Below are 19,997 nucleotides of genomic sequence, written 5' to 3'. Positions count from 1 at the left end.
CCACTCTGATGCGGCTCAGCTACATACATGCCGACCCCCCCCCCCCCCCCCCCCCCCCCGATTTTCCCAGGAGATTTATGGATCTCAGTGTCCCTCATAGATTACTCCCAGGGGAAAAATAATCCCATTTACACTCTAATTACTAAATAAAGGGGGTGCCCTAATTGCACTGCAGTAATTGTCCTCTATAGCATTTACATACAGCATGCCAGTCCAGCCACATGTTGCATGTTGTTATTACTAGCACACACAGGAGACAGCAAAGCATACTTAGTCATCAGCCACACAGCTTACACTGACGGTAGCCGTATCAAACAGCTTTAACATTGTTACGTTACAAATATGCGCCACACTGTGAACCCAAACCAAAAAAGAATGAAAAACACATTTCTGGAGAACATCCTACCGTAACACAACATAAACACAACACAACCATTACCCAGTGGGGGCGCAGTGTAGGGGGGGGTGGGGTTTGGTGGTAGCGGGGTGTATATTTCAGCCAGGAAGCGTTGGGACTGCAAGGTGTTCTGGGTATTTGTTCTGTTGTGTTTATGTTATCTCACGGTGCGGATGTTCTCCCGAAATGTGTTTGTCATTCTTGTTTGGTGTGGGTTCACAGTGTGGCACATATTAAGAGTGTTAAAGTTGTTTTATACGGCTACCGTCAGTGTAACCTGTATGACTGTGGACCAAGTATGCCTTGCTGTCACTTACGTGTGCAAGCAGATAGTGATGGGATCGGCAGTTATTTTAACTGTACTGAATCACTAGAATCAGTTCCTCAAATTGATTCGTTCATAAAATTTGTTCACTGAATCCCCCCCACCCCAAAAAAAAAAATAGGGGGGGGTGTGTAGTGCAGTACAGTGCAGACATTCGCGGGAGAAGCAGCAAATAGGGTGAACTCGTGTTAATCTAACAACAACAACAACAGTTGCAGTAGAAGGGATAATAATAATAATAATAATATGAATCAGAATTGATCCCCAATGAGAAATGTATTCTTGTTACAATAACTGTGTAAATAATAGCCTATGTATGTGTACATACATTAGTTATTATTTTTATTTTAAATCTTCTCAAAACAGCCTGCCCTACACTTTACCCCCCGCCCCTCCCCCTCGCATCGCTGCTGCTCAGCCTGCACTGACTTTCTTTCTGTCTCCTCTACTCTCATAACTTTATGTGTTGAGATAATGGGGACGTGTGTTTGTTTTCATGTAGCTTGAGTCAACATTAGCCATTAGCTTGGAGAATGAATGGAGAACGGATGCCAATGGCATGAAACATATCCCCGCGACAGGAGGAGAATCACTCGCGGCATTGGGGCAAGCAGAGCAGAGAGTGAGAGCGTTGTCATTCACTGAGTGATTCATGTCGTTAACCGCGGTGAACGAATCGTTCGCTCAGTCCCTCCCCCTGCCCTCTCATTGGCTGCGTCGTTCGCCGACGTCGAGGGTTCAGTGAGTCACAGAATGCGCCAGTTCCACTCATACCGGCATGGTCGCGGCGGAGCTCAACTGAACTGAGAAACGAACGAATCAGTTCATGAAGTGATTCGGTTCAGTACGCTCACTCAAAAGATTCGTTCTTTCGAACGAATCGTTCGCGAACGACAACACTACAAGCAGAAGCCGCACACAACATGTGACTGGGCTGACACGCTGTCTGTACATGTTGTAGAGGGTAATAAAGACAGTACCATCACAGCATGCCTTAATTATTGCTGTTAGGGTGCGACCCCTGGTCTATATTATATATATAACAACGAGCGGGTGGCGGGCGGTTGTGGCTTTGATAAAATGTTAGTTCGGTTGGATGGCGGGTGGATGACGACTTTTGTGATGCGGATGCGGATGAAGTAATTGCCTATCCGCGCATCTCTAACGGACACATTGATCTAGACAAGCAGCAACAATGCTAGCAATCCCAGCGTGTAAGCTTCATCCCCAAACTTGGTCAAACATTTGTAAGTAGATATAAATTGTGCATAAAGATATTTACCGTGTATGTTTTGTATTGAAATTGATGACTTCGTGATGTATTTTGTATTCTGGGTTGTGTTGATTTTTGTCTCGTTTATTATATGCAGTTCTAAATTTGACCACTAGAGGGCGGCAATGCTGATAGTGATAAATCACATACAATGTTTGGTTTGTTAATGTTGTCCATCCATCCACCCATCCATCTTCTTCCGCTTATCCGAGGTCGGGTCGCGGGGGCAGCAGCCTAAGCAGGGAAACCCAGACTTCCCTCTCCCCAGCCACTTCGTCCAGCTCCTCCCGGGGGATCCCGAGGCGTTCCCAGGCCAGCCGGGAGACATAGTCTTCCCAACGTGTCCTGGGTCTTCCCCGTGGCCTCCTACCGGTCGGACGTGCCCTAAACACCGTGGCATCCTGACCAGATGCCCGAACCACCTTATCTGGCTCCTCTCTATGTGGAGGAGCAGCGGCTTTACTTTGAGCTCCCCCCGGATGGCAGAGCTTCTCACCCTATCTCTAAGGGAGAGCCCCGCCACCCGGCGGAGGAAACTCATTTCGGCCGCTTGTACCCGTGATCTTGTCCTTTCGGTCATAACCGAATTTCTATATGTGTAAACATTTGTGGTTTGTTGTGTGAATATATTAAAGGCCTACTGAAACCCACTACTACCGACCACGCAGTCTGATAGTTTATATATCAATGATGAAATCTTAACATTGCAACACATGCCAATACGGCCGGGTTAACTTATAAAGAGCAATTTTAAATTTCCCGCTAAACTTCCGGTTGAAAACGCCTTTGGATGATGACGTATGCGCGTGACGTAGCCAGTGAAACAGGAGTATCGGTAGCCCGTTGAAGCCTATACAAAAAGCTCTGTTTTCATTTCATAATTACACAGTATTCTGGACATCTGTGTTGGTGAATCTTTTGCAATTTGTTTAATGAACAATGAAGACTGCAAAGAAGAAAGTAGTAGGTGGGATCGGTGTATTAGCGGCTGGCTTTAGCAACACAACAAGAAGGACTTACTTGGATAGCAGACGCGCCAGCCGATGCTAGCCGCCTTCGCATCTGTGTTGGGGTGAAGTCCTTCGTCGCGCCGTCGATCGCTGGAACGCAGGTGAGCACAGGTGTTGATGAGCAGATGAGGGCTGGCTGCCGTAGGTGGAGCGCTAATGTTTTTATCATAGCTCTGTGAGGTCCGGTTGCTAAGTTGCTAAGTTAGCCTTAGCGTCGTTAGCAACAGCATTGTTAAGCTTTGCCAGGCTGAGAATTATTAACCGTGTAGTTACATGTACATGGTTTAATAGTATTGTTGATCTTCTGTCTATCCTTCCAGTCAGGGATTTATTTATTTTGTTTCTATCTGCATTTGAGACAGATGCTGTCACGTTAGCTCAGTAGCTAAAGAGCTTCGTCGATGTATTGTCGTGGAGATAAAAGTCACTGTGAATGTCCATTTCGCGTTCTCGACTCTCATTTTCAAGAGGATATAGTATCCGAGGTGGTTTAAAATACAAATCCGTGATCCACAATAGAAAAAGGAGAGAGTGCGGAATCCAATGAGCCAGCTTGTACCTAAGTTACGGCCAGAGCGAAAAAAGATATGTATTTCACTGCATTTTAGTCCGTCACTCTAACGTTCCTCATCCACGAATCTTTCATCCTCGCTCAAATTAATGGGGTAATCGTCGCTTTCTCGGTCCGAATAGCTCTAGCTGCGTTGAAAACAATAGGAAAATATGAGGAAGTGAACAACTGACAACGTCACGCTACTTCCGGTAGGGGCAAGGCTTTTTTTTATCAGAGACCAAAAGTTGCGAACTTTATCATCGATTTTCTCTACTAAATCCTTTCAGCAAAAATATGGCAATATCGCGAAATGATCAAGCATGACACATAGAATGGATCTGCTATTCCCGTTTAAATACAAAAAATTCATTTCAGTAGGCCTTTAACACTAATCCTTCCATTTGATTAATCTAAAATACACAATGGACATTATTTGTATAAAATACAAAACGGAAGTTATACTTATGTTTATTTTATGTTGATATTTTCAGTCTTACAAACTTAAATGAAGGAAGAAGTGTAAAAACATAAAACTAAGGAAGGAAAATAACTCAAAAGAAGGAACATCAATCCTCAACAAAAGCTGGAGCTTCTTTTTCTTCATACTGTTAACTAGCTGCACACGCTAGAAACGAGTGGCGAGGGCAGAATCATTAATTTATTAACAGTGCAGTGTGAAAGTTAATGTGTTTACTTTGCAATTAAGTAAACACAGTCTCAAAGAAATGTAACCTGCGGAGGCACTTTCTGACAAAACATCTACAATTTGACGTCCGACCCCTGAGCCCTCGGGCTCTTGAAACTGCGGCCCTCTTCATTATAAAGTTGAATAGCCCTGGATTTGAGCAACACTGAAGGGGAAATACATGTTTTAGTGTGTTTGGTGTACAAAGGCTAGAGAATATCAAAGTGACATCATTCAGTTTTGATGTACAGTATTTTCACTTCTTAAAAACATTGATGATTACCAGGTAGGCATAGAAAGTCCAATATTGACCCATCAAGCTTACAAGAAAAAATATCAATTAGCTTCAAAAGCAGGGGTGTCCAAAGTGTGGCCCACGGGCCAATTGCGGCCCTGAAGCTCGAGTTTGGTTGGCCCGCAGCATATTGTCAAAAAAAAAAAAGAAAGTCAAAATGTAAAAAATGTTTTGATACTAATAACTAACAATAATGCGCTTTGTCACTTGTAATTATATACCAAATATTGTTATACACAATCTTATATTTATTGTATTATTGACAAAAAATCAGCTAACTATTATTACTACATCAGTGTAATGGGGCAGGAAATTATAAGCTAGGGCTATTCAACTTTATAATGAAGAGGGCCGCAGTTTCAAGAGCCCAAGGGCTCAGGGGTCGGACATCAAAATGCGGATGTTTTGTCAGAAAGTGCCTCCGCAGGTTACATTTCTTCGAGACTGTGTTTACTTAATTGCAAAGTAAACACATTGACTTTCACACTGCCCCGGTAATACATTTATGATTTTGCCATTGCCAGCGTGTGCAGCGAGTTCACAGTATGAAGAAAAAGAAGCTCCAGTTTTTGTTGAAGATTGATGTTCCTTCTTTTAAATTATTTTCCTTCCTTTAGTTTTATTTATTTACATTTATTCCTTCATTTAGGTTTGTAAGACTGAAAATATAAACATAAAATAAAAGTATAACGTCCATTGTGTATTTTACATAATGTCCATTATGAATACAGAAGACATCACAAAGTCAGCAATATTAATACAAAACAAACTAAATATCTTTATGCACAAATTATGTCTACTTTCAAATGTTTGACCAAGTTTGGGGATTAATCTTACACACTGGGATTCCTACCATTGTTGCTGCGTGTCAGGATCAATGTGTCAGCTTAAAAGGTCCACCAGAAAACAATGACTTGAGCACTTGCTCCGGGTAGAACATTCCTACTTTGTTGCCCAGTCGTTGTTAAAAGTCAAATTTTTGCTATTTATTTAGATTTTTTTTCCATGTGTATTCTTCTACTCACCCCGCTGCTGCTTCACTGTGACACATGACTCGCTGTTGCCCCCTGCGGGGTGGCGGGAGTACTGCATACATGATCAACCCTAGTTTTAATGGTTTCATCAAGCCTCTTTGGGTGATGTTCGGCTGGCCAAATCAAAAGCTTTGGTGGGCCAGATGTGGCCTGCAGGCCGCCAGTTGACTAGACCTGTTCTAATCCTTCTTTGTAATGTTTAAATGCAGGATGTGTTGAATTTAATACAGTATTTATAATATGCCGCAGGCCAATTTAAAAAATGTGCTGTGGGTGATTTGTGGCCAGACGATGATTGACAGGAAGTGAAAAAAAAATCAAGTAAATATATTATATCCCCCCGACACCCCTACTATTTCTGTAATCAAACTGCAATGTGTACATAGGAAAAAAAATGTTCCATCTATTATACCAGGGGTCTCAAAACATTTATTCATGTGATTAAAATATGTTAATTGAGTTTAACTATTTATAGCAGCTCGAGTGACCTTGACTTATTGTATGCCTTATGTTGCGTTACATTTGCACTGGGAAGTTGGAATTTTCAAGTTTCAACTGAAATCGCTCCTCCATGGTCAGATTTCCTACCCGGAAAGTTCTCATCTCCCCTAAATTTGCTTCAAAGATGGCTGCGCTGGATGTAAACCATAATAGATGCTTTTGTAATATCCGTTATTAGCACTTTGGACTATATTTGTTGGACTAAATCAGCTGTAGACGATGTATTATTGGAAATGTATTTGAAAATGTATTCGAAGGTTGCAGAAGGAGTACATATTTTTTCCATAAGTTTTTTATATTCAGATAAGGCAAGTGAAAGAATAGCTTTCGTGGATGTTGCCATCTTGAATTCCCGAATTCGTAACTGGAAGGCTGATAACTCGGCTGATGTCATTCCCAGCTCCGACTTCCAATTTCCAAGGTTAATGGAATGCACCACTAAGTCATAATACATGTAAAATTGAATATAATAATGTTCTATTTTAACTATGTTGAGTTTCCCAGGAGATGATCAAAGACACTTTAGATGCTTACAGGAAGTGGCTTGTTATGTGTTTGTTGTGCTATAATTTTTGTGTCTGCACCGTTCCAGTTGTATTTAGTGTTCTTTCTCACGGGAAACTAGGAAGTTAAGCAAAGGGCCACTAAATATGAGCCCGCTGGCTGCGAGTTTGATACCACTGTATTATACCTAAAACGTGTCTGAATATAAGAAAGTGGACACATGTCTATATGAGGTTCATAGTAATTATAGTCCATTAAATATGCATATGGAATATACAGTAAAGTGCATGATTGTGAATACATCACATTCATCAATTAGAATTACAGTGAATTTCAGTTTGAATTTAAATTGCAATTTGACTTCCTGTTTTAAAACTCAATTGAAATTAATGGAAGTTAATTGGAATTTAGTACACAGTCTCAATTCAATTTAGTTTCTTTAATTCTTGCCAAAGCTTCAAAATGAGGCTGATTGGCCTAATAGCCTAATTTGACCTCTGTAGATGTCATGAATAAAGTATTTCTTCACAAGCAGTTGGCTATTCATGTTTTAGTAAAACTGCATGTTTCTTAAGTCAGTTAGTGACTCCAAGGATATGGTGCACATTAGATGACAGCAGTCACAAGTCCTTTGAAGATGCTTCAATTAGTCATGTGTCATAAATGCAGTGATGATGAGGTTGACATCACTGGGACCAAAAACCTTGGAATGAACCCAAGGATTCCAATCTCAACATCTTGTTGCTAGTGGAGTGCAGTGGAGGGTGGATCTAGTTGCACATTGAATATTCCTGCAGTCAAATGAGCTCGGTTGCATTGAGCGATTGCTGTTCCTTTTAGTATTAATAATAAAGGAGGAAGTTATTGTCCCTGAGCATCACAGTATCATGCAGCTACAGCAAGTCGAGCAAGGGGTGGGGGGTTTGGGGTCCTTTTACTCAGGCCTCTTGTGTTTCGGGGGCCTGCGGGCTTTCGGACTCAGGGGAGTCGGCTGCTCTTACCTTTTGCACAGGCCTCAATTGTAAGGCTGTCTGGGCAAGTGAGAACTCAGTCCAAGCGGTGACAGCCTGCTCAGTCCTGCTGGCCACAGACCACTCAGTAAGTCTACACCCCCAACAAAGCCCAACTCTCACGGCGAGCCACTGCTGACAGACAGCTCAATAAAGAATTAGTCGCTGGGAGTCCTCAGACAAGGATGGATGTCCTGAGTCAGATTAAATCCTCCAGATTTAACCTGTGCTGTGATCTTCTTATAACCTGACCATTTTATAATCTTTATTCAGCATAGACTAACCAAACAAAAATTCACGTTTTGAAGACATATTAATGTACATTCTCCAAAATCCATCATGCCGTGGGAATAAAGAAGTCAACCAAGATGGCTACCTGCAATTAACACCTGCACCAGTGGGAGGGAGTTGGAGAGAAGACGAAAGAAAGCGAGTGTGGTGGTGTAACAGAGAAGGTGTACTCAGACAGAGGCCAGCTCCTAGATGTTGTTACCTCCATGGAACAAACTTTGCACTTCAACAACTCAAGACATGGGTGAGTTCTTTCTATTTCAAATATTTCTAACACACAATACAAACAAGTTTTGCAGATTTTTAAACTTCATTGCTTGTGTCGGCAGTTGTAATGTTTTTGATATTCCAACATGATTGTTTATCCAAATATTTAAGTGCACTAGCGACTATCTGTAATAATATATTTGACTTGATCATAATTAATACAAAGGATCTACAGATAAAAAAAATACTACAAGGTGCTTTCACATATATTTAGAAAACATCAATGCAAAAATAAGAACAGAAAATGAATGCATTTTAGAGGAGCCTGGTTAACCCCCTGTGTAGAAACTAGGCATGGGCGCAATAATTAACTGTATGGAATCTGTTTGATTGTGGGGAACTGTTTAATCATGTCTTGCAATCAGCAGCCATTTAGTGCACAACAAGACCTAGGGCTACATGATTACTTTATTAATACCCGGAGGATATTCGGGTGTTATCATTGATTTTCACGTATACAGTATTAGGAAATTTAAAAAAAGATAGTAAAATGAGCAATACAATACACAAAAATTACAAAGTAGGACTACTATGGTATGCACAAGAGAGACAATATATATATATATTTTTTTTCAAAATACTTTTATTGAATTTTGCAGACAGTACAGTATAGTGTCTCATGGCAACGTTTAGGCATCTGCACATTTTAAGATATGAAACATAATAAACCCAAGATCAATTACAAACCTACATCACCCTTTCAGTAACCACCCACTCAGTTCCCCATGCAGGTAATTGTCCCCTAGTGCCTATATCAGATACAAACACAAAATAATATATGCAAACGTAGAGTCAATCTAACAAAGTATAAAAAAAAAAAAAAAATGAATAAATAAATAAGGTAAAATAAATTTAAAAATAATAATAAAACAAATATATAAAATATATAATAAAATAAAAGTAAATAAAATAAGTAAAACACAAGGAAAAGGGGGTCGGGCCTGTCTGGGGTCTTTCTCCAACGATTAAGTCTGTCTAAATCGTGCCACTCACATCGCTTGGGGTGATGACAAGCTTGTCCCTAATAAGGTTTAGGAGGGGGCCCCAAGTTTTATGGAAAGATGTCACAAATCCTATCTGCGAGAACCTAAGCTTCTCCAATTGTAGACACCGCAAAACATCTTGTATCCAACTGGTATGACTCGGCGGAGCCGCAAGTTTCCATTTAAAAAGAATTGTGCGCCGAGACAACAGAGTGGTTAACGCAATGACATGGCGAGCGGTTGCAGGCGTACACAGAGACTAAAATCACGGGTGTGTTATGTAACATTCCCGAAACCACAACACAGCGGCCCTCCTTATCTTAAGAGAGACAATATTTACATGATGATTTAACCAGATGAGCTGTGTGAAACAGGTATTGCCCGTCTTAAACATAAAAGTGTAGTGGAAAGATTGCACAGTTAATAATTATGTCCAGCTTAATAGACTAGTGTCCAAGACTCTTAAAGTGATGCGTTGTAAAGTTTGATGGCCACAGGCAGGAATGACCTTCTGTGGCGTTCTGTTTTGCATCGTGGTAGCACTAAAAGTGCTTTTGTGTTTGACTAGCACTTGGTAGAGTGGGTTTGGGACATTGTCCAAGATGCTACTCACCGTCGACAGCATCCTTCTCTTTGACGCTGTCGTCAGAGAGTCCATCTCCCCCGCAACATTGTCACCGGTCTTGCACATCAGTTGGAGTCTGTTTAAGTCCGCAACCTTCAGCCTTCTGCCACAGCAAACAGGATTGCACTGACCACCACGGACTCATAAAATATCCTCAGCATCGTCCTGCAGATGTTAAAGGACCTCAACCACCTCAGGCCCTTCTTGTAGACGGCCTGTGTGTTCTTAGGCCAGTCCAGTTTATTGTCAATGTGAACTCCCAGGTATTTATAATCTTCAACAATGTTCACATCGACCCCTGCCCCCGGATAGAAACAGGGGCTGGTGCCTCCCTCATTCTCAGATCCACCACTATTTCGGTGTTGTAGTTGAAGTATGTGTGGCCAAAATAATAATCCCCATTATTTTTTTACCAATATTGAATTCCTGATTATTTATTATTTGCAGTAATTGGATCCCGTAGGTGAGGGTGGCGGGGGGTTTTTGAAGGTGACGTCGTCATGTAATTTGTAATGAAATAATCTAATAAATAAATAAACCAAACACCAAATAAACATTATCGATCCAAAATTTATTTTTTGTGCACAAGGGTTAGTGCATGTGCCTCACAATACAAAGGTCCTGAGTTCGATCCTGGGCTCGGAATCTTTCTGTGTGGAGTTTGCATGTTCTCCCCGTGACTGCGTGGGTTCCCTCCGGGTACTCCGGCTTCCTCCCACCTCCAAAGACATGCACCTGGGGAAAGGTTGATTGGCAACACTAAATTGGCCCTAGTGTGTGAATGTGAGTGTGAATGTTGTCTGTCTATCTGTGTTGGCCCTGCGATGAGGTGGAGACTTGTCCAGGGTGTACCCCGCCTTCCGCTCGAATGTAGCTGAGATAGGCTCCAGCACCCCCCGCAACCACGTAAGGGACAAGCGGTAGAAAATGAATCAATGGATGGATGCTTTTCCCTAGTTATCCATTTTTGATTGGGTTTTTTCAGGGCCATAATAAAACAACCCCGCTTGATCTAACCATACATTTGATCATTTGTAGTTTGAAACATGTCTATTAAATAACAAAATACAAAAATAGGGTGTTATTTAGTGAAACAATTGTACTCACGTGAAAGAGTCCTTCAATGCGCAATTACATTTGCACATTCCCATGATTCACATGCGCAGATGCAGGGGGTGCATCAATTCCAATAGGAAATGCATCTCGCCAGTGTTTGCACTCAATGGAAAAGAGTCTCCAAACTCTATTTAGGACGATGGCTAGCCGTTAATCCTTCTACCGCGACTCCTGAGAGAGAAGCAGAGCAGTGTCGTGCTGGCGTCCACACCTGTTGCCGTTTAATAACAGTGCTGTGGTCCTTAATCTATGAGGAATTCTCAACGGAAGCAGCAGCCTAGGAAAAGTTTGGTAAGAGCTCCATGAGGCGAGGCGGTCGGTGTGATCTTGGAGCTGTGGGCCCGCAAACAATGGTCTCTGGCGTGGGTGGGGGCCACTTCAAGGTCTTCAAGACGAGCCTCTGTTGCTGTTCTGCGTCGCAGCTGTGAGAGTGCTCGTTTTGATATGCAGCGAAGCCTAATCTTTAAATGTTAATATTGCCGATCACCCTCATTTAAACGTGACAGACAAAATCGTAATCGTGATTAAAATTTGATGAATTGTGGAGCCCTATCAAGACATCATCCATGTTATATACAGTATGCTACACTCATGCTAACCTCCAATAGGGGCACAACTCCTCCAAGCGGTAAAATATTGCTGAGTAAGAATTGGCGCAAACATCAGAAAAGAACATTCAGAGATAGTTTGTCCTTTGCCATTAAAGAGATAATGATCGATTGACTAGTCAAATACCCATTTCTACTAGAATCAGATCATGTCTTGTCGTGATGTTGTTCAAATGTAAACACTTAAGAGTTGTGTGTAATTCATCTCCCCTTTTTCTTCTTCCCCTTATCAACATATCATGCGCTATCTTGACTAAATAAGCTTATTTCTCTAGTAAAGTGCCTCGATCTACAGTATGTGCACATTTTTGCACTTTATAAGTCAAAGCCCACTTAAACTTTGAAAATATGTTTTTCATATTTCAAGAATTAAAGTGTTAAAGTGCATAATCTGTACTGCATGTAATGCTCATAGGTACAAAGGTACCCAGCTTGTTTTTCATCTTATAATGTCAGTCTAGAAAAGTGTAGCGCATTTCATTTCAAAATCAAATGGATTTTGAAAGGCAACCTGTCATTACCAGCCTGAAGCAAAAGCGATTTAACCACATTTTCTAAAGCCAGGTGCAAGAACGACGACAGTAAAGAATACCGTTTACCAGGCTGGCTACCTGCCAGGTCCATTGAATTATACTAAGAACATTAATGCAGTCGTCTCTCGTCTATCACAGCTAATTGGGTTCAGGCCTGGCAGTGTTTAATTAATTTATGTGAGGTAGGATTGTTATCATTATATTACAATATCAAATATTTTCATAGTTCGAGCATTAAAAATGGTTTATGACCTTCTACATACTGTTTGTTTTTAACATAGAGTCCTTGAAACATAAAATAATAGCCATATATTCATCTAAACACTTTTTCACCCAATCTAACAGCCTACATACATATTTGGTGCTCCAAATTGCAATTCAATTCTGACTCAATTCACTTTTTCGAGAATGGATTGAAAAAAAACCAATATTTTTTTTTTTTAAGAATAAATTTTTAGATTAAAAACAACAACATTAACAACTATTATTGATATTATTAATATTAATAATACTGTTGATTTTATACATTTTTGGTTTTCCTTTTGTGTCTTAGTATATTTGTATGTCTTCTAATTTGCTTTGTAAATTTATATCCTAAATTTTGTAACACTGAGGTTGCTCTATTTTTGGCCCACTAGGAGGCGCTCGCGGCCTAACAATGGGCCCCGGCCCTATGGTTAAGAAACACTGTCTTAATCAATTGCCATGACATAATATTAGAAAAATAAGACACATACTGCATTGTAATATGTATAAGACATAAATAAGATTTAATTTAACACTTAATTTAGGCCACAAATAGGCGGAATTTGTTTTAAAAAATCTGTCATTTGATGTAAAATCTGAGGCTGACTAGGACTGTAGATGGTACAATGATATGGTAGCTTGTCATTATTAAGGTGTAGCATATCTCTCCCTTTCATGCCTCAAGTTCATCTAATCAGTGAATCTAAAGCAAAAAGATGATGAAGGGAAAGATGCGACTGTGATTTACTGAATGAAATGAGGACTGCAGACAAAAGGCCAAGCATGGCCGTTCTTCATTCCACATGCATCCTAGTTTGTGCTATTTTACTCGGACAAGGATCCTCTGAGAAAACAGGTCAGTGCATTCATAATATATATCTATTTTGTTCTGTTTTTAACACCTTTACATATTTCTTAATGGAAATCTTTTTAGGAAGGAGAAGAGAGCTCCAGAGAGATGTCATTCTGAAGGAGCTCCTATCAAAACTTAGTAAAGACGGTGCTTGGAATCTGCAACAGAACCCTAAAGAAGCAGTCAAGGATGTGTTTCTGCACCCTTGGTTGAATAGTCTACTGGGGGGCCTTCAAACACTGAGTGGTCTACTTCCTGGTAAGAGTTTGGCTTCCCTAAACCAGCCAATTGACCGGCATAGTCTTTCTGGCTTCCTCTTCAACATTTCTCAGTATCTCCAAGATATGAGTGCAGGACTAGAGGAGCCTCCCGTAGGTACGAATGATGACCAACTGTGGGAAAAAGTGCTGTATTTTGTTCTCCAATCGGAAGGAAATGCTGCACAGAGCCAGTGGAACGGCCGAGTGCCGCCTCGACCCAGCATCCAAGTGAAGGACTGGTTTCTGTCCCTGAGGGGCAGCCCGCACTGGGACTGGCTGCTGGGGCTGCTACAGAGCCTGACAAGCCTCTTTCAGCGTCAGCCTCACAAGCCCCTTCTGACTTTGTTGTCTCAGCACTGGAGGACAGTGAGCGCCGTGCTGGAGGCCGCTCTGCAGGCACTGATCAGTGGGACGTACGGACAGGCCAGCGCAGGCCTGCAGGGTTTCATCTGCGAACTGAAAGGTCGTACTGACTGTCCCTTTGGAGTGAACTGGCTTCAGTATGTCCTGCGCCTCCTGAAAACACTCGACTGGACGCCCATGGTCAGTTTGCACTCAGCTGGGGAGGATGGGGAACACAGGAAAGGCTCGAGTGGACGCATTAAACCCTTCAGCTTGCCTCCTGAAGCCATGAGGCAGGATTTATTGCCAGAAAATACTTTTTTGGAGGACACAAAAGGAACGCAGGATGATCCAGATTCTATGCGGCACTTATTCCTGCAAGCACTGTCACGTTCGAGTGGAGGCAACTTGGGACAAAAAAATATAGCACTTGTGCAAAGTTTGGATGGGCTTAGGACAGGCCTCCTGCACAGGGTAGGCAGTTCAGTGTACGGTAACTTGAGAAAGAAAGTGTCACAAGTTACCATGGCTATGCTTGAGGATGTCAGCAGCTTGGTGGATGTGCCGCAGTCCAATGCAAGAGGACAATGCTCAGTAGGTGAGGTTATGCACTCATAAGTAGCTGTATAAAAGAATATACAGTTATAGCCACTCAGGTTGTATGCATTTTACACCAGCAGTGTTTGCAATTTATTTGAAAGCCTCTCAGTGCAGTGCAAATCATATATATTGCGTGTATTGATAATATCTAAAGCAGGGGTGCCCAATTTCTTTGCCTCTACGGGCCAAAGTGAAAATGTGCTGGTGGGCCACAGGCCAAACACAGAGTAGTTTAGCTTTATACTGCCATGTAGTGAAGATTGTCACATTCCATAGATGGCAACTTGTTAGCCTTGCAGACATGCCATTAATGATTGTGAGCTTGAAAGATGTTAGTATGAATATGTATTAGAGTAAATTGACCCTTGACCTAGAGTTCGTTGTGTGTCAATTAGAAAGATGACAGGGAGGGCTAATTGCAACAAAATTAGATAATTAGATACATCTTTAATTATTGAAATGTGGCAATAATTACTGTAATTTTAATTAATACATAAATATTTTATTCAATGTGTCATTAATCTTTCATTTAAAATTACATTGAATATTTTCATTATTTATATTATGTCACAATTCAATTAATTATCCATCCATCCATCCATCCATCCATCCATCTTCTTCCGCTTATCCGAGGTAGGGTCGCGGGGGCAGCAGCCTAAGCAGGGAAGCCCAGACTTCCCTCTCCCCAGCCATTTCGTCCATGTCCTCCCGGGGGATCCCGAGGCGTTCCCAGGCCAGCCGGGAGACAGTCTTCCCAACGTGTCCTGGGTCTTCCCCGTGGCCTCCTACAGGTCGGACTTGCCTGAAACACCTCCCTAGGGAGGCGTTCGGGTGGCATCTTGACCAGATGCCCGAACCACCTCATCTGGCTCCTCTCGATGTGGAGGAGCAGCGGCTTTAGTTTGAGCTCCTCCCGGATGACAGAGCTTCTCACCCTATATCTAAGGGAGAGCCCCGCCACCCGGCGGGGGAATCTCATTTCGGCCGCTTATACCCGTGATCTTGTCCTTTCGGTCATAACCCAAAGCTCATGACCATAGGTGAGGATGGGAACATAGCTCGACCGGTAAATTGAGAGCTTTGCCTTCCGGCTCAGCTCCTTCTTCACCACAACGGATCGATACAGCGTCCGCACTGAAGACGCCGCACCGATCCGCCTGTTGACGTCACGATCCACTCTTCCCTCCCTTGTGAACAAGACTCCGAGGTACTTGAACTCCTCCACTTGGGGCAAGATCTCCTCCCCAACCCGGAGATGGCACTCCACCCATTTCCGGGCGAGAACAATGGACTTAGACTTGGAGGTGTTGATTCCCATCCAAGTCTCTTCACACTCGGCTATGAACCAATCCAGTGAGAGCTGAAGATCTTGGCCAGATGAAGCCATCAGGACCACATCATCTGCAAAAAGCAGAGACCTAATCCTGCAGCCACCAAACTGGATCTCCTCAACGCCCTGACTGCGCCTAGAAATTCTGTCCATAAAAGTTATGAACAGAATCGGTGACAAAGGGCAGCCTTGGCAGAGTGCAACCCTCACTGGAAACGGGTCCGACTTACTGCCGGCAATGCGGACCAAGCTCTGACACTGATCATACAGGGAGGGGACCGCCACAATCAGACAATCCGTTACCCCATACTCCCTGAGCACTCCCCACAGGACTTCCCAGGGTACACGGTCGAATGCCTTCTCCAAGTCCACAAAACACATGTAAACTGGTTGGGCAAACTCCCATGCACCCTCAAGGACCCTGCCGAGAGTATAGAGCTGGTCCACAGTTCCACGACCAGGACAAAAACCACACTGTTCCTCCTGAATCCGAGGTTCGACTATCCTGTGTAGCCTCCTCTCCAGTACACCTTAATAGACCTTACCTGAAAGGCTGAGGAGTGTGATTCCACGATAGTTGGAGGAACCACCACCCCGGTCTGTCAATCCAGATGTACTGCCCCCAATGTCCACGTGATGTTGCAGAGTCTTGTCAACGAAGACAGCCCCACAGCATCCAGAGCCTTAAGGAACTCCGGGCGGATCTCATTCACTCCCGGGGCCTTGCCACTGAGGAGCTTTTTAACTACCTCGGCAACCTCAGCCCCAGAAATAGGAGAGCCCACCACAGATTCCCCAGGCACTGCTTCCTCATATGAAGACGTGTTGGTGGGATTGAGGAGGTCTTCGAAGTATTCCTTCCACCAATCCACAACAGCCGCAGTCGAGGTCAGCAGAACACCATCCCCACCATACACGGTGTTGACATTGCACTGCTTCCCTTTCCTGAGGCGGCAGATGGTGGTCCAGAATCGCTTCGAAGCCGTCTGGAAGTCGTTTTCCATGGCTTCCCCGAACTCTTCCCATGTCTGAGTTTTTGCCTCCGCGGCTGCTGAAGCCGCACACCGTTTGGCCTGTCGGTACCTGTCTGCTGCCTCCAGAGTCCTATGAGCCAAAAGAACCCGATAGGACCCTTTCTTCAGCTTGACGGCATCCCTCACCGCTGGTATCCACCAGCGGGTACTAGGATTACCGCCACGACAGGCACCAACCACCTTGCGGCCACAGCTCCAATCAGCTGCCTCGACAATAGAGGTATGGAACATCGCCCACTCGGACTCAATGTCCAGCACCTCCCTCGTGACATGTTCAAAGTTCTTCCGGAGGCGGGAATTGAAACTCTCTGACAGGAGACTCTGCTAGGCGTTCCCAGCAGACCCTCACAATGCGTTTGGGCCTGCCAGGTCTGTCCGGCATCCTCCCCCACCATCGCAGCCATCTCACCACCAGGTGGTGATCGGTAGAAAGCTCCGCCCCTCTCTTCACACGAGTGTCCAAAACATGAGACCGCAAATCCGATGACACAACTACAAAGTCAATCATAGAACTGCGGCCTAGGGTGTCATGGTGCCAAGTGCACATATGGACATCCTTATGTTTGAACACGGTGTTCGTTATGGACAATCTGTGACGAGCACAAAAGTCCAATAACAAAACACCACTCGGGTTCAGATCCGGGCGGCCATTCTTACGCCTCTCCAGGTTTCACTGTCGTTGCCAATATGAGCGTTGAAGTCCCCCAGTAGAATGAGGGAATCACCCGGTGGAGCACTCTCAAGTACTCCCTGGAGTGAATCCAAAAAGGGTGGGTACTCTGAGCTACTGTTTGGCGCCTAAGCGCAATCGACAGTCAGGACCCGTCCCCCCACCCGAAGGCGGAGGGAAGCTACCCTCTCGTCCACTGGGTTGAACTCCAACGTGCAGGCTCTGAGCCGGGGGGGGGAACAAGAATTGCCACCCCAGCCCGTCGCCTCTCACTGCGTGCAACGCCAGAGTGGAAGAGAGTCCAGCCCCTCTCGAGAGAACTGGTTCCAGAGCCCTTGCTGTGCGTCGAAGTGAGTCCGACTATATCTAGCCGGAACTTCTCCACCTCGCGCACTAGCTCAGGCTCCTTCCCCCCCAGCGAGGTGACTTTCCACGTCCCATGAGCTAGCTTATGTAGCCGAGGATCGGACCGCCAAGTGCTCTGCCTTCGGCTGCTGCCCAGCTCACACTGCACCCGACCTCTATGGCCCCTGCTATTAGTGGTGAGCCCATTGGAGGGGGGACCCACGTTGCCTCTTCGGGCTGTGCCCGGCCAGGCCCCATGGGGACAGGCCCGGCCACCAGGCGCTCGCCATCATGCCCCACCTCCGGGCCTGGCTCCAGAGCGGGGCCCCGGTGACCCGCGTCAGGGCGAGGGAAATCTAAGTCCTTCGTTTTTATTTTTCATGGAGGTCTTTGAGCTGCTCTTTGTCTGATCCCTCACCTAGGACCATGCAAGAAGCAATTAATTATATTGTGATTTAATTATTTTACGATTTAATTTAGAATTGAAGACTTTGACGGCTGATTTTGACGGATAAAATAAATTCATGAAGCGCTGGCGATGGCCAAATCGGACAAAATTAAATACATAAATCAATGGATGACTAAATACATCTTTAAATAATTAAATGAAATCCATCATTAATTAATAAAATAAAATAAATAAACAATTAAAACAATAAATAATGAAATAATAATTGAATCATTAAATTAAATCTTACAATAAATTTGACATTTATTACCACATTTTTGTATTTCATTCAAATTATAATTACTTAATGACACATTTATGTAATTATTTGAAAATGTATTTATTTAATTTTGACATTTGGCCCTCCATAAATATTGGTACACTACTGTATTAAAATAAAAGTCTCCACAGGCTGGGATCAGTCATTGGAATTAAAAAAAGCCTGAGGATATATATATATATATATATATATATATATATATATATATATATATATATATATATATATATATATATATATATATATATATATATATATATATATATATATATATATATTTTTTTTTTTGGAATAAATTATTAATTACTTTGTACTTTCTCACAGCCTGGTAATTGGGCTCCAATACTGGTTATGGACATAGGATTATATTGTAGTCTATTTGGTATATATTTAGATGGAACATAACATCTTTAGGTCATTGATAGTGGGCTCCAGTAGTTGTATAAAAAAGAGATCTACGGCATTTATGATTACTGAGAGGATCTTTTGTTGACGTTAATGTTTTTGCTTTTTATTGTTGTAACTAAATTGAATCTAGAGATTTGTCTCATCTATAGCTTTTTCCAACTCATACTCATTATACTTTTTTTTCATGTCTCTCCAAAAGGCAATCTGAGGCAGCTGATCTTATGGTAATGTTCTCCATATGTTTAGCAACAAGTTGTCTGAGTGAGATAACTGATGCTTCTCCTCATGTGTTTATGCAAATGCAGGGGTATAAGACATAATGTGACATGGAACACCCAGGCTTTAGGTGTTAGCACCCATGGTCTCCCAACAACGCTGCCATTCCTGTCTTGTCCCCCCGATGAAGGAAACGGCTACAGACAAAAGACTGCCAACTCAACTCTTAAATATTCCAAAAAAAGTAATAAAAAACGTCTTCGTGTTCTCCCTGGCACACGTCGCCAACACCTACCCACTAAGCCACGATCAAGGAGTGAAACACAAAGAGAGATGGAGTACTCATCCACTGCAGAAATCTTAGAGGCGGCGTGCAATGACTCCATCCCAGGATTGACCGGTGTCTCCAACTTCACCGTATTCCTCTACTGTAAACTGTTTGAAGGAGAGAATGGCTCAGTTAGTCCTGTTGTGGCTGAGATGGGTCTGGACCTGCTCGCCACCTGCTCTGATGCAGCTTGGTACCTGTCTGCGGCCGAGGAGGACTTATTTTGGGTCCGTGTGTGCAGTGAGTACTTTGCTCATGAATTCAACAACACCGTGTGCACCAACTCCTCTTTCTGGCTGCAGAGAGCACACCAGGTAAGGACCGCCTCATATGGACTCTACTATGCATATGCACCCAGCCGCCACACAATGAGGTACACCTGTAGAATGACACTGTCAAACAATATCATCCATTTGCTAGTCAAATCATTAGGAACACAATATGACAAAGTGCTGTTTTGCATCACTACTGAAACTAAAAAGACATTATTAACCTTTCATAGGACACTTATTTGAAATACTGGCAAATTCAACATTTACTACAGTATGTATACTGGTTTATTAGCGAAAAGTATGTTTTACCTTTAAGAATTTAAAAAAGTAATACAATCGTCTTGGTTGATGGCAT

At 43.0% G+C, this 19,997-nt stretch overlaps 1 protein-coding gene across 1 annotated transcript in view; it reads left to right on the top strand.

Annotated features, from left to right (window-relative positions):
• The first annotated feature begins 13,039 nt into the window (after nt 1–13,039).
• Nucleotides 13,040–19,997, top strand: part of LOC133642017 (stereocilin) — a 69,415-nt gene continuing 62,457 nt past the window's right edge. The window contains exons 1-4 of the mRNA XM_062036225.1: nt 13,040–13,112; nt 13,191–14,309; nt 19,026–19,050; nt 19,132–19,684. Of these exons, the coding sequence (XP_061892209.1) occupies nt 13,040–13,112; nt 13,191–14,309; nt 19,026–19,050; nt 19,132–19,684 (1,770 nt within the window). The remainder of the gene's footprint in view (nt 13,113–13,190; nt 14,310–19,025; nt 19,051–19,131; nt 19,685–19,997) is intronic.

Source organism: Entelurus aequoreus, linkage group LG02 (assembly GCF_033978785.1).
Source record: "Entelurus aequoreus isolate RoL-2023_Sb linkage group LG02, RoL_Eaeq_v1.1, whole genome shotgun sequence".
NCBI lineage: Eukaryota > Metazoa > Chordata > Actinopteri > Syngnathiformes > Syngnathidae > Entelurus > Entelurus aequoreus.
Note: the sequence above shows the minus strand (reverse complement) of the source record. Positions and strands in the feature narration are given on the sequence as shown.